Source organism: Anser brachyrhynchus (assembly GCF_964034855.1).
Source record: "Anser brachyrhynchus genome assembly, chromosome: Z".
In the NCBI taxonomy this organism is placed as follows: domain Eukaryota; kingdom Metazoa; phylum Chordata; class Aves; order Anseriformes; family Anatidae; genus Anser; species Anser brachyrhynchus.
In genome coordinates this window covers 22,645,009-22,660,673 of record NC_137697.1, presented here as the reverse complement: position 1 = coordinate 22,660,673, position 15,665 = coordinate 22,645,009, and the positions used below count along the sequence as shown (strand labels likewise).

The following is a 15,665-nucleotide window of genomic DNA, read 5'->3' as shown; positions in this document are numbered from 1 at the left end:
TTATCTGTCAGACATGATGCAGCTTTCATGTAATATGAAAGCTGTGAAATTCTACTGGCCTAGCCTGAAAAGAGATTTGATAATACTGTTCCCTTTGTCAGCTCTGCAATCTTCTTTCCTGCCTTTTCATATCCTGTGTGACAGGTTTGCGCTGGTTGCTCTGTTATGGCTCTTGTTCTATTATTCTGCAAGTTCCAGAATGTTCTGCCTGGCACTGAAAGTAAAATATCTCATGGAAGATTGAGTGGAAATATGAGCCCTGGGACTATTAAGTGTTTTATTTGGCAATTGTTGTAACAACAACAACAACAATAATAATATTTTTTCTTCTGCTTCAGGCACAAATGAACAGAAATTCATCCAGTAAGTGCAATATTTAACTTTTAGTCTATTTATGTTAGTTTTTCAACTTAGCATGAAAATAGATTTTTTATTGTTGGTACCTTTGTGATATTTCTTTTGAAGTACCAGTGGTAAATTCAAAGGACAAAATTAAGTTATCTGGTCTAAATTTCAAAACAGTAGAAAACACGTGAAGATCTCTTCAGTTTCTATGTACTTAGTTGTTCCCTGTTCTGGGAATCAGATGAGGCTGTCTGTGACGTTGCTGAGGAACAAGTCCAAGAGCAAAGGGAAATGACTCTTGTGCAAGTTCTTAAAACCCTTCCACCATCTCTAGTAAGGTGTGATCCACAGATCCACAAACCCACTAAGTACTATCTTTCAGAGAGAAAGTATATCCTCTAGGTTTTTTGTATGTGTGGTTTTCTTTTTTTTTCCAGTAAGAAAAGAGGACAGGTTTGCTGAAGAATAAAATTGGTGTAAACAGAATAATATAAGGATGAAATTTCAAGTGATCACTTTCTCCCAAAATGTATTGCTCTGTGTAGTCCTTTCAGAAAGTATTTCAGGAACATCTGAATTTATGTTATCAGAAATAATGCATCTTCTTTCCATTTTAAAAATCCATGATAAAGTTTGAACTGCAATGATAAGCATTTACTACTTTTGTGTAATAAAGCTGAAAGATTTTTATTTTAGTGTATCACAGCTTTGGTCATACTATGTTCTTTGCTTAGGTGAGGAGTTAACAAAATCAAAACTTTCTGCTCCAACTAATGAGTAAGTTCAACTTTTATATTATGTCGAATGAAGTGTGGGGGGAATTTGTTCTTATTTTGATCCAATGCTCAGAAACTCATTGGAAACATCGACTGCTGTTTTAAGCATCTCTTGTGTGGTAAGAGTTAAGGACTAATTATGTAATGATTCCTGTTCACTTGTTATTGCCCTCGTAACTTACTTTGTTGCTTTGTTGTTATGTCTGAATTGATATTTAAAATTACATAATCACTAAATACTGTTTTTTTATTAAAAACTCATGTTTTAACTGCCGAGGTTAGTTTCCATTTAAGAGCGTTTAAGATCACAAACCCCACATTTAGACAGATATATATACATTGTTCATATATGTGTTTGCTGAAACAAATCAGTTTGTAAATGTATTTCTTACTGAAAATGAGGTTAAGTACTAACATAATGATATATGCCCAAACACAAACTTGCACCAAGGTGATAAAGGTATCAGTTCAGATAGTTTACTTATGTGTAAGTGAGTTCCTTGACCTACAATTTGTAAGTACTTTTTTTTATTTTAGATGCAAGGACTAACTAATATAGAAGATGAACTATCAAAGTTGTAATTTGATTTTTTTTTTATAAGTATATATGCCTTTCATTTATATTCCAATTGTAACTCTTACTGTAGAAAGGGGAACAGTGACCTTCTGGCATGGGATCCACTCTTTAGCAGTTCTCTTGAATCGTCCTCTTCAGCCTCCTTGGCATCCTCATCTTCCTCAGGTAAGATATTTTATAGTAGAAAATGTTTTCTGCATATTCTTCAGGGTGTTCTATTGTTGCTTTTTTAGTCATTGCAAGTGAATGTGCATAGATATTGAAATGAAAGTACTTTTAAAAGCAGTGTCCTATGTTATAAGTAATACACAACAATAATGCAATACGTCAGGCTTTCAGGCTAGGGAGCAAGTGGGAAGAGAGAACACAAGAAACCTTAGGAAAATTCCCTCTTGCTTTTGTTTTTAATCTCCTTTTCTCCCTTCCCAAAAAATGATCATCTGTTCTGGAGGAATAATATAATCTACTTTTTCAGCTGGTAGGGTTGGGAGATGAAATGGAGGTTGTTGAACAACTGTGAGCCAAGCTGAGCTTGCACTGTGAATAGGGATGGGTAGCTTCTTTCCAGGGAAGCCTGCTGAGCTGTATAGTACAAAGCCACTATAGAACTTTGCAGTAATTAACCTGCTTTCTATAGTAAACCGTGATTCTATTAGGAGATGTGTGGGCAGAATCCAGGGGGAGTGGGAGAAAAATGGCAGGACTAAGACTGAAATGAGGGGGAAGTTTGTGGCACCACCTATATATATATATATTCTATATATATGAATGAAATATGCTGAAAAGAAGTTGCGTTTTCTCAAAGTAATGTTTTTTTTTTTGTAGCATATTATTGCTTTGGTCTGGTGTTGAAGTCTGTAAAGGAACGTAGAGGATGCTTAGTTTGTTCTGCTAGTGGTTGTTAGTGTCCAGGTCTGGGGTCCCCATCACAGGAAGGATTTTGATCTATTGAAGTGGGCCCAGAGGACGGCTCAGAAGCTGATCTGAGGGCTGGAGCACCTCTCCTATGAAGAAAGGGTGAGAGAGCTGGGAATGTTCAGCCTGAATAAGAGAAGGCTCCAGGGAGAGTTCATTGCATCTTTTCAGTACTTACAGGGGGCTTGTAAAAAAAGATGGAGAACAACTTTTTGCTCAGGCAGACAATCACAGGACAAGGGGGAATGTTTTTAAAAGCAAATTAAAGAGGGGAGATTTAGATAAGAGGTTAGGAGGAAATTCTTCACTCAGAGGGTGGTGAGGCACTGGAACAGGTTGACCAGAGAAGTTGTGGAAGCCCCATCCCTGGGGGTGTTCAAGGCCAGGTTGGACAAGGCCCTGGGCAGCCTGATCCAGCGGGTGGTATCCCTGCCCGTACTCCATCCCTGACTCCTACTTCAGTCTTAGGAGCTGTCCCACTACCATCCCGGCAAGTTCAGAGCCCTACAACTGCACATAGATTTTTAATTCATTGTGTATATTCCTCATACTGTGTTCATTAGTGTACAGGCACTTCAGAGAGGTGTCCCAGCATGTGGAGTTTCTAGAAAGGGTTTGAACAATCTTTCTGTAATAGTGCCTTGTAGGCATTTCCTTGCTTACATGGAAGTGATGGAGATGACCCTTCTTAAGCCCCATTTTGTTAATTTTTGTAATCTGTTCCAGTCACATGACTGCATGCTGTTTGCTCAGCGACCATGTTCAAATCCCTCACAGGACTGCTGGTTACTCTTTTAGTCCCTCATCATCCTTATGAGGCCAGCCATCCTATTGGTAAAAATGTCTTTGTGCCATGTAGTGAGGTGGATCCAGTCTCTCCCAAGCAGATGCTGATCTGTAAGCAAGGTACCATGGTCACAGCACCCACAATACTGTCACCAGCACTGGTTCTGCTGTCAATTATTGACGTGTCCTGTTAGTGCCCTTCTGACACCCTTTCCCCTCACCAGCAGGATTGAGTGGAAAACCACGTGGGCCCCCATGCCTTTGACTACTGCCTTCAGAGCTCTGTAGTTGTTTTTGATACTGTCCATATTTCACCTAGCAGTATCATTTAGGCACCACATGGAAGAACTGCAGGGGATCGTAGTCAGTGGGTTGAACCATCTTCAGCAGTTCCTCCGCCGTATCCCATATCCAGGCCTCCAGCAGGCAGCAAACCTCTCTAGTTGATATCTCAGGTCAACAGATGTGTGCCTTTGTCGCTTGTAGCGGGGAGTCAGTCACCCGTTATAGTGACTTACCATTTCTTCCAGGTGTTCTTGCATAGTGTAGGATCAGGCGGACCATGTTCACTGCTTTAACGTCCATCTGGCTTCCCTTCAACTGCAAGGGCAGTGAACCTCCTCTGTAGCTATAAGCCCTTGGAAGGGGCAAATGCCTTCCTCTTGTTGCCAGAAGTCACCAGCTTTCATCCTTCCCCTTCTCTAGAGGTTGTGCTTACTTTAATAGTGGGGGTGGACACTACCTGCTTGTCTACTGTGGTTGGGGTCTGAGGCTCTTCAAGCTGTTGTGTCTCAGAGAAGATCTGTCTCCCTTTCATATTCTCGCATGCTGCACAGCCTGCTCATTCCCTACTTTATCTCCTCCACTTGGTGGCATAGCTCCTCCAAGACAGCACTGCAGCTGTCCTGTAGGACAGGGGATTGATCATCTGTCCTGGCATCAGAGAGAGGCCACAGGCACTGCCCACAGCATGGGACTTGGAGGGCCACATCCACCATCTGAAGCTCTGTCTGCAATCAGATATTTATTGCTACCTATGAGTAGGAGGGTAAAGCAGGTTAGGAAATGTTCACACAGTCCCTCCTGTCAGCAGAACTAGAGAGCGTAGCCTCTGGCTGGTGAGTAATGACAGATCATTGGGATCAGTAGCCAGACTTCAGGAGGAATCATCTGCACCTGGCCTTGTACATGAAAGTGACTTATGCACAGAGCCCTATGTTTGATTGAAATTGTTGGAATATAATGCCTCATGGGTATAAGTCAATTTTAGGTATGAAAGTCTATTTTAAATATGAGAAATATATAAATATCTACATATTTTGCCTTTGCAGTTTTATCTGATGATAATTATTTAAAGGATTATTGTTCTAGGAATTAAGTGTGGTATTTACATCAGTGAAATGATCCATGGAGTTAGATAGCAAGTGAGCGTGCTAAAGTGTTACCAAATTAGTAGCACATTTGGGAAAATTTTTACTTAATTGCAGTAGTTCATATTGTTGTTTAAATGAAATTAGCTTCTGATGTTCATTTACCTGCATCTTAGTTCTGAAGACCTCAAAAAATACATACTTTGATCTGATTCTATTTTGAAACCTATTGAAATCAGTGTTATCTTCATCTTGAATGTTAATAAGATAAGCTTATAAGACAAGGTGCGTAAAGCTTTTGAAAATCTCAATCCAAAACTTAAATTACTCAAGTATATAATTATTTACTTATTTTATATACAGAATATGTAAATGTGATCTAACAAGTCCCACGGATACTTTTTTACTGTTAAAACATTTCATTAGATACTGTTTTGTTACTCTGTTAATCATTGAACACCTAAACCACTGTGGTATTTGAGCAGGCATTGGTTTATGCAGAACAGAGGTAAACTTTGGTCATCCGTGAAGTCCTGCTTTATTAGATGTTTAAACTAACTTTGTTATCTTGAACAAACAAAACAGACATTTTTAGTGAGCTGTTGATAACTGTAAAAATGCTTTTTGTTTATCTTCCCCATTTTCATGAACAGGTATTTTTAAAATAGCATTTCCACATTGCTTTTGTATAGGACTTGTAGTAGTATTTCAAAGTCTTTGAATGATATTTAAAATATCTGTTAGAAAGGGAAAACTGTGTTAGGTCTCTGTTTATTTGGGCTTAGGGAATGTACTTGTTCATGACAGAAAGATAGCTATAGTGACTTACACTTCTGACATGAATTTTTAAATGTGTTGCTCTCTTTAATTCTTTATGCCACTCTGCTGTTGCTCCTAGCTTTGCCAATCTGCAAGATGTTGAGAGTTGACTAACCTTGCATTTGCTGCTTCTGTTGTCATCTACTGCAACAGGCAACAGCCAAGTGCAGGGAATACTTGTAGGAAACTCCCATTTTCCAGCACCCCAAAGACTCTGGGATGAGCAAGAAAAATAAACTGAGGCAGATGATGCCTCATGCATACAGTCACTTTCTAGAATGCAGACAGAAAAATATTAAACAGGATCTCATGACTTCATTGTCTTCATTCATTTACTGGGCAGCCATTTGTGTTAAGCCTTTCCATTACAAGCATAGAGGGTTTAGAAGGAACATAGAAGGATAGGTTTGATTAAATAACTTTGAAGGAAATGCCGTGGAGAGGAAATAAAAATGGATTAGGACACCGAAAAGTAAAAGAAAAAGTCAAGAGGAAGTTAAACCACAATAAGGAAGCAGTCAGAGGAATAAGCAAAGTCATGAGAGTAAAGGCCTTAAGAGGAGAAAAACACCGTAAATAACTTTTTGGCTTAGTTAACAAATGGAAAGTGACCTGGCTGAAAGTATGAACAAAGTACCTATGATATGTGGATGTTTTTTTTTGTTGTTGTTGTTGTTTTTCCTTTAATTGTAAGTAGTGGGATTTTTAACCTAGTAGAACACTTTGTTTTTTGTTGTGTGTTTTTTTTTCTTCATGCTGGCTAGTAGTCATCATGCAATGATTATTGAATACACCTTTTAAGTCTGGATTTATATTGAGATTTATATTGAAATTTTTATTATCTCGGTGTTGCCTCTAGTTTCAATTCTTCCCTTTTCCTTCAGCTACTCTAAGAGAGCACAATACGAATTGCTCTTCATCTACCAATGATTTGCCTGGGTGTAGAGTATCTCAGTCTTTGCTTGGACACCAGACAGATTCTGGGTCTAGAAGCCCATCCTCACCAGACTTTACCATTCGCACTTTGTGCAAATCTGGTGTTACAGAAGCACCATCAGGGAGTACTTTATCCTCTGTTTCATGGTCTCTCAGTCAGTGGATTTCCTTTGCTGATGAACTTCTTACAAGTAGAGACACAAGCACAGACAAGAAGGAGCCCCCAAAATTGCCATTCACAACTGAAAATGCCTGCCTTGCCTCTTCTGCTTTGCTTGGGAATTCTTCCAACAGCTGTGCTTCTGAGGATCAAAGTGACCTTTCAAATAGTGCTATATGCCATGAACAATTATTCATTGAAGAAACTGGCACTGCTGCTGAAATTTCTTCCACATCATCTTCAGCACTACTGGAATATAGTTTAGTGTCTCCTTGTGTTCATACAAATAAGGGTATGACAAGCATGCATTGTGTGCTGCTCTTTGCTAATAACTGACTCTAAAAAGTAAGCTTTGGACTGATTTTTCATTTCATTATTCTTGCTCACCTGATGTTAAAATTAACTTTGTCTTCTTAACTTAGAATGTACTAAACAAACTGCTTGTTAGCACCAACTTCCTTGAAAGTTAGGACATCAAAATAAATGTTCAGCTTGACATAAGAAGAAAAATTTGAATTATTCAATTAAAGGCATTGCTTTTTCTTAACTACGTGAAACTTAGCTTCTCTAGAAATATGAATGTACTTATCTGTGATGTCAGAGAGCAGTGAGGTCTCAAAGATTAAATGATTGAATATGCAAAAACAATTCCATTCTTAAACAGATGCATTCTGAACCAGCTTTGTATATATTTGTATAACTTCAGGTTAAATAAAGTTAAATACATTGGAATAAGAATGATACTTTCTTAACGCCCATTATTTTGAAGGGTGGATGATATCATGGTAATGCTTCATATTAAGAGGGCAATGGGAAAAAGTATTTGGGCAAGTGTGCCATGTTTCACTGAATACCTTTGATACTGCAGCAGACTACTCGGTGTTTAGCATTCACTGCCTTCTTTGGGCACAACGAGAATTTTAAAGGAATTAATGATATTTCAGAATCGAATTTGTTTGGGGACATTTCAATTTGCAACTTTTAAGGTGGATGTGGTCAGTATTAGCCTAATTTCTTCCAAGTCAGCAATGAAACTCCCTTACTTCAATGATGGCAGAGTTATGCTGAATACCTGAGAAAATTCCATGCTTAAAGTTGCATTTTATATAACATTAACTTAATTATTTAAGAAAGAACCATCCAGAATAATTTGAGGGAGATGAAGTACTGGGAATGTAATTATGTATAAGGGTTTCGTTCTATTTTGAAGTTAATTTTAGATGTGGCATACTCACTGGATGGCATTTAACATTTATTTTGAAATGCAGTTCTATTCAGAAAAGTGACTATGTAAAAGTGGCATCTTTGTACTGCTGCCACCGTCTGTTAGTTGTGTCTGTTAGCATTAGAAGGACATGGGGGCAGTATTTTTAATCACTTTTTAGTTCTGACAGGTCAGCTAAGAGATAATGAGGAGTTATTGTGTTCTTGCAAACAACAGAGTAATTAACTGAATTATATTTGTTGCACTGGCATTTACATATTGGAGTCAACATGATTTCAAAGGGCATGATTTTAAGCAAACAGTTGCCCCGTTGTCAGCCAGGACCAAATACGAATTTCCACTGAATTTTCCATTTATGGTGAGGCATGAAAGATTGTCCTGTTTTTTGAAACCACATAGATTATACTCAAAAGGGAGCTCAGGGAAAACCATATTTTTACCTATAAATTTCCAAGAATAGTTGATATAAAGTCATTTGAGAGCAATGAGAAATCCCATGATGCCATTTTTAGAGTCACTTTTCAGGGTATCATATAGTCCTATTTTAGAAGCATTTTTGATTAGTGGTAAATCTTATAAAATGGAACTTGCAAAATAGGGACTTTGAATAGAAACATAACTTTTATTTATTTTATTCAAGTGAGTACGTATTTATGTTCAATGTGATCTTTCTAATTTCCTTAAATTTGTTTTCTTTCAGCAAGACCCACAACTCCTCTTTCTGTAGGCACCATTGTACCCCCACCAAGGCCTGCCTCAAGACCAAAGCTGTCTACAGGGAAACTTAGTGGAATTAATGAAATAGTATGTATAGATTTTTTTAAATTCTCTTTTATAACTCAGTGTCAGATATACCATTAATTTACACTGTTACAATGGAGTTACTTTCCAGCCAGTGCTCAAGGAATCACATACTCAGATTTTCACCATTACCAAGTAGGCATGGAAGTTGTTTCTGGTAAACATATTACTATAATAAAAATAATTCTTAATTGAATTAGAAAAGTCTAAAACATAATTTTTGCATCAGCCAGTTGTTTTTAAGTGAATAAATAGATAGTTTGAAAATGCAAAGATAGTATGTTTGTGGGATTAAGGTATTCAAAATGTGAAACTCTAGCAAAGTCGTTAGTAAAGCTCCATTGATTTAGGAATATCACCAAAGCTTTGGGGAATGAGTGGCATTAAGTAGATCATTATCAGTTGTGTGTTGACACAAGTAGCCATTCTGTGACTTCACCCTGCCCTTGGTGCTGGTTGGTGGTGAAGGGAGGTGGCAGATTGCAGCAGCTGCCCATCAGGATAGTGAGAGGTCATCTCTGCTCACTGCCTGCAGTGCAGGTCCACCTGCCAATAAAGATTGTGGCAAAGAATGCAAGTACTCAGGCAGCATATCAAACCAAGCCATGCTGAATCTTTTCTATGAATATTATAATTCTTTGGGTTTTGTTTGACTTAATGACTTGAAAGAATGTGACTGTGGTAATATCCTCTTCCTGTCTTTCAAAACAGCAAGATACATTCACCATCTTCTCATTATAGACAAAATTTTGGTCCTACATGTTCACAAAACAGAAACATTTTAAACTATTTTGCTATTCTGTAATATTGTAAGGTCTATTTTGAGATTGTTTTCTCATTCCAATATAAAACTGTAGTAATTGCTCTTAGACAAAGGAATCTGCTCTTCTTATCATCCAAATAGAAGTGAATTTAGCCGGTAGTTTTCTGTTATAAAGTATGATTCTGCTTAAAGTTACATTTATTTTATACTGTTGTTTTAGAAATCAGCTATTATCTCTGTACAAGTGGAAGACTGAGTTGTCTTCATTATATGTCACACACATTTACAATTCCCATGGTCTGTATAAAAGTCATATACTCGCTGACAAGAGTGATAGAACTGAAATAAAATAACCATTGCCCAGCCGAAATAGATGTTTCAGGAGTTTCAGTACCTTTTAGATAGATTAATCCCCAAGTGATCATTGATTAGTTTAAACTGGTGCTTTTACAGTCAAGTGATTTACAAGGCCATTCAAAGTTTTTGGGTAGATGGGACTTCTGAAGATCTTTAGGACAACCTCCTGTCCAAAGAAGGTCCAACTTCAAAATTGAATCAAATTGTTCAGGGACATGCCAACTTTTGAAAGTTTCCAAGGAGGGAGATCTCACAACCTCTTTGGGCAAGCTGTCCCAGCCTATAAGAAGGAACTTTTTCCCATACATTCAACTGAAGTTCCTTTGCTATAGCTCTTTGCACATCTGAGAAGAATGTGACACCTTTTAGCTGGTAGAAGATTGCTAGTAGATCCCTCCTTAGGCTTCTTTTCTCCAGGCTTGGGCAAACTCAGGTCGTTCAGCTCTTACTCTCTCTTATGTTCCCCAGACCCCGGCTGTTTTAGTTGTCTTATGCTGGACTTGCTTCCAGTTTGTTAGTAGCTCTCCTTTAGCTGTGCAAATCTGCATTTGGTGCACACATGCACAGGGCTGTAGGCTTAAATTCTGCTGCTGTAATACAGTTCAACTATTGACAGGCTGTTACACAATCAAAAATATTAGACTTCACTACCCAGGGAAAAAAATGGTATCAATAGTCTATGAAATAGTGGAGTTGATTTCCGAGGAAAATGTGTGTTCTCTGTTTTACACCAAAACTAGGATAGATAAAGTATTAAAAGAAATAAGAAATGCTTTGAAATGTATTGGGGAAGATACATTCCCCAATTGGGGAAATAGAAAAACTCTTCCATTTACAGTATTTTTTATTTTTAAAATCACTTTGTCTATTTAATACTCCTGTGATCTCTTGTGTTCAGCCTAGGCCATTCAGCCCTCCATTGACCTCTAACTCAAGTCCACCACCTGCAGCTCCCTTGGCACGTGCTGAGAGCATCTCCTCAATATCCTCTTCTGCTTCCCTCAGTGCAGCAAACACACCTACAGTTGGTAAGTTAAATTAACCATACTAACTTAGTAGTGGTATAATTCCACCACTAAGTTTCACCTCTTAGGAAAACCATTCCTTGGAGTTAGTTGTTCCACATGTAAGTCTAGTGTAGGTATTTCAAGCATCTTTTGAAATACCTGCTACTAAATGATACTGAGACAGGACAGTGTTCTGTCCTGCCAGGAGAGTGGATTTGATTAGATTAGGCCATTAATGCAATTATGGCATGTTCTTTAGTGAAATACTTTTCAAAGTTAAAATATTCTGTAAGTTCATATTTGGTGTGGTTGTATATGCGTTCATTGAGCACAGTGTGTTATTGTGCACTTGTTTGGAATATGTTATTTTATAGGTACAGAAATACTTTAGGATACTGATAAGTTTGAATGAATATAAATGTTCAAAACAGTTATTTTATGTTATTTTTATTTTGTTTGTTATTCTGTAATTGCAGTTTCAAAAAAAAAAAATGCATCTTCTCCTTCAAATTATTGAAGTATTTTAACTAAGCAGAACTTGTTGGTAAAAACAAAAGAACAATCGAAAAAAAGTCAAATCAGTCTCTATGTGCTGCCACAAGTTTCAGAAGATTTTCTCATGTTTTTAAAGGAAAGTCCTCAATTTTTATATCTGGTTTTAACAAATAGTAAGGAGACTTCTGAGGTGTTTCATTTGCTTTTTTGTTGTTTTTTAAAGATGTTCTAACTAGTTTTGTTAGCAGAAGCATAATATTTCATTTCTGAACACTGTTAGCACTTTAGTTCAAAGTGAAATTAGACTCTGATTTAACACTTAGTTGTCTGTGAATCGTACTGATGCTAAGGATTTCTCAGCCTGGCTCAACATTTCAGGAGAGCATCTGTACAGCTTCTAGCGGGGAGTTCCATATGGAAAGCGGTGCAGCTGCTTCCTCACTGTGCAAGACGTAGGCTAGTAAGATCTGACCAGCTTTAGCTGCTGTGGTGGTGGCACAGTTCAGTGTCTACCATTTTCCCAAACGCTGAGAATCATCATAGAAAGGTAACTGATATTTTGATTGTCAAAGTCCATCCAGGCTCACTTCCTCAGGCCTCAGCACTGGTCCCAAGGAACTAGAGGTTGGTGGCAGCAGCATCAATAGCTCCAGCTCTCTGTGTATGCATGTGTGTGTGAGGAAGAAGGTAAGGAGGTGTGTGCTGCCACAGAGATTTGACATGGTTGTTAACCTGGCCTACCGAAAATGAACAGGGCCAGTTCACTGCACCGTGTGTGTGAATTAAATAGACCTGGAGAGATGGGAAGGGCAATGCAGATGGCAGAATGACTTTGGGGCATGAGGATACTCTGCACTACTATCTATAGTCTTTTGGCTTTTGCACAATCTAGTGTTTTCCTCACCCCATTTGTTCTGAATAATAGAGAGCTGACTCTTGTCTTGTTCCGTGTGAACTTGTAGGTGTGCCTAATTGTACGTTTCTTTTATGCTTTAGCTTAATTTTCATTTGGAAAGAATTTATATATATATTAAATTATCATATATTTTTGCTTGAAATATTTTGTTTTCTTGCAATGTCTTGTTTCATTTAAATGTAATAGAGGATGATCTTTTGATTGGAACACTTCATCCAATAGAAAGGCTTTGTGACGCACCACCAGGTATTGTATTAGAAGCAGACTTACATGTCAACTAATCATTCTAATGCACTGCACCTAATAAAATTGTATTTCTTTTGGAACAAGTTTCTCCAGCTATTTCTGGTGTCTGGCAGATACAAATAGCTAGAAAGTGCAACTTCTTAATGTGTTATATGTTACCAAAATCATCAAAACTTTATTTAACCACTTCTTTGCAGCATAGTCTTCTATTTCTCCAAACATGCTGATACCTGGTCTCGCTTCTTTAGTTTTGCTTTACTGCTTTTATTCAAAAAAGGGACTACATTTTTACTCTGACGGTCCTTATTCTCGTAAGACAAGTAGGTAAAAACATTTATATATATTCATATAATACAAAGCTTTGAAGATACAGATAGTAAAGATAGTCTTTTTTTAAATACATATATATATATTTTCGCCAAAACAGCTTAGCCAATGTTAAAATCACCTGAGTCTTTATTCCTGAACTGAACTGAAACCCTTTGGTCAAATTTATTTATTTGGCATTTTTATGACCAATGATAAGAGGTTTTATTTAGCAGTTTGCCACCCTCCTCAACAGTGTCAATGTCAGTATGTGTCAGCACAGCTGAGGTGCTGTTAACGGTGATCAGGACATCAAGGCCAGCTATGCAGGTACTGCAGAACATCTGGACCCTTGAGCCGTGCTGCAGTCTGAGATGCAGCAAGTCCACCTTGGCACAGCTCTATGGCTTCCTGCCCCTCTGAAAGGGTGCAGCAGACATGGAATGCCATGAAGCAGGATAGTGGTGCATTGTATTGTTAGGCTTATATTTTCAGCTGCAAGGCAACAAAACAATCACATGTGTTAGGTTAGACAGTTTTATATGTTTCACTTCATTGTTTTTAAGGAGAATGATTAGATTTCATGAATCATAAAGGGCAATGAAGATGGAGAGCTGTGGAAATAAGTAGTAGTCCCTAAGACACACCTCAGAGAAATGTTTATACATATATATATATTTGCTTTGGTATTACCAGAAAAATGTAAAATAGCCTTGTTGTTACTAATAAATTTCCCTGTTTGGTGAAGAAATCAATGTTTGTCTTTTACTGATAGGAATATAATTTATGTATTCACATTACTCTTGATCTTAAAATATCGCTGTAAAGATATCTGCAACACTTTTATAAGGAAAAGATTTAGATACAATTTATAAATCTGTAGACAATCTGACATAATATGACATAAAAACCTCTTATGGGTTCTGCAGTTGTTTGTTGTTCCATCAAGTGCATAGTTTGACTTAGGTGGAGAATACTTCTGGAGTTCGCTATTTCATCAGACAGAATTTTGTGAATGGGTCTGGTTGTTGTTAACACAGAATTTTAATGCCTATTTGTTTTTTGAAGTCATTATTTCTGCATTCCTAAGACTACTGAAAATGACAGCTTTTACTGCTAGCTTCCATGGAGAGAAACATAACACTGGAAACATGACCTATGAGTACTCTGAAAGAACAAATAAAATTGATCTACTGTTTATATTAAAAAAAAAAAAGCATCATAACATTTCTTTCATTGAAGAATCTTCTGTTTTTGAACACTTGTGACTAGAGCAGTACTATGCATCTAAGAGGGCTTAAAGTTTGCACTAATACCTTCTCATAGCACAGAGAAGTATTCTGAACGTTTTCATACCTTAGGCAAGAAATCATGATGGAGGGCAAGGTATGAAAGTAGCAGAATTAGACCAACTCTCCTGTCTTTTACTGTTCTGTTGTTAATACTTCTTTTTCTTATCTCTGTATTTAAGCATAAAATCACATAGTAGACCTTCTGTGAAGAACAAGGTCTCAAATTCCTTTTTGTTTATGAAAGAGCCCAGAAGGCACAGCTGCTATTTTGAAGTAAATAGGAGATTAGTTTGCCATTAGCAATGTTATACAGAAGCATTTTGTTTCTACTTCACGGTATGAAAATCAAGTTTCTCATTTTGCTTATGACATGAGAAAGACTGTGCCTCCTTTGTGATACATATATTATGTGATATAAACCATTTCAGCAGTGGTACAAAAAATCAGTAAGATGCTCTCTACTATGCAGCTGCAGTAATAAAAATGATGAAAGTTCCAGTATTGTGGTTTATATTAAGTAGCTGGCCGCACATTGGAAAACACTGATAAAAGTAATATCCCATGACAACCGGTTTTCTCAGTCGTACAGATTTTAAAAAGCCATAGCATGAGGTCTGAGTTAATTTTTGTAGCTGTGCATTTCAACTCTGTTGTATATGCACAAGCACCTGTGAAGGCTGATGTAAGCCTGATAATTATTTTTCTTGTGAACTGCTGTGTATTTCCAAGTACCTCCAAGGTATTCCCAGAACCCTTACTACAAAAACAATAGAAAACGTAGCAAAATATTTCTCCAGCAATTTCTGCTTGGAAATTTTAACCTTTGTTGGCTGAAGTCATTAAAAGAATGTTCAACAGTTCACTTATGTAGAGTAATATAAATGTATATGCACTTAAGTTCATACATACTGTAGCTGAATTCTTTGCATTTCCCTCACCATTTTATCATACATTTTTCCATGCAACAAGCATACAGTAGGGTTTGTTTTTTGTTGTTGGTGGTTTTTTTTAAGTATTGTAGTTAATGTCCAATGTCCTTTGGATCTGTTGACTTTGGTGTTATCATTAGCCATTTTAATGCAGCATTCCTCTAGCTCATATGTATTTCCTTGTGTCTGTCCATTTACAATATGTCATATTGATAGTCCTGTTTTCTTAGGCTGCTAAGCAGTGTTTTGGTGGTGTGATTGTACTGTACTATGTCTATATTTTTCTAATAACTGTTCAAGTACCATTTCAGGCCCTACTGTGACCTTGATGGTAGTAACATCTTGTGAAAATGACAGATGTAGTCAACCATTCTGAAATCTATTGCTAAACTTTTATAAATTAAACCTATACACTGTATGTATTCTAGGTGTTTCACGTGGTCCCAGCCCTGTCAGCCTTGGAAACCAGGACACCTTGCCTGTTGCAGTAGCCCTTACTGAATCTGTTAACGCCTACTTTAAAGGAGCAGATCCCACAAAGTTAGTTAAATAGTGAATTGTTTTGAATGTAATAAGTTACAATTTAAAAAAAAAATGTTTATACTTGTAATATTTTGGGGAATATGTATGTGCATTAGAAGGGG

The 15,665-nt window shown here is 37.2% G+C and overlaps 2 protein-coding genes across 5 annotated transcripts in view; both read left to right on the top strand.

Annotated features, from left to right (window-relative positions):
* The window catches only part of FCHO2 (FCH and mu domain containing endocytic adaptor 2), a 97,224-nt gene that overhangs the window by 68,035 nt on the left and 13,524 nt on the right, over positions 1-15,665 (top strand). For all 4 annotated transcript variants that reach the window (XM_080573186.1, XM_080573185.1, XM_080573183.1 and 1 more), the window contains 6 exons: positions 339-363; positions 1,080-1,122; positions 1,769-1,863; positions 8,610-8,713; positions 10,729-10,858; positions 15,450-15,561. In XM_080573186.1, the coding sequence (XP_080429312.1) occupies positions 339-363; positions 1,080-1,122; positions 1,769-1,863; positions 8,610-8,713; positions 10,729-10,858; positions 15,450-15,561 (509 nt within the window). The remainder of the gene's footprint in view (positions 1-338; positions 364-1,079; positions 1,123-1,768; positions 1,864-8,609; positions 8,714-10,728; positions 10,859-15,449; positions 15,562-15,665) is intronic.
* Positions 6,019-8,603, top strand: LOC308185927 (uncharacterized protein; the record flags this gene model as incomplete). The annotated part of the gene is made up of 2 exons (XM_080574655.1): positions 6,019-6,132; positions 6,448-8,603. The coding sequence occupies 2 exons, from the start codon at positions 6,019-6,021 to the stop codon at positions 7,018-7,020; spliced, it is 687 nt and encodes a 228-aa protein (XP_080430781.1). The 3' UTR covers positions 7,021-8,603.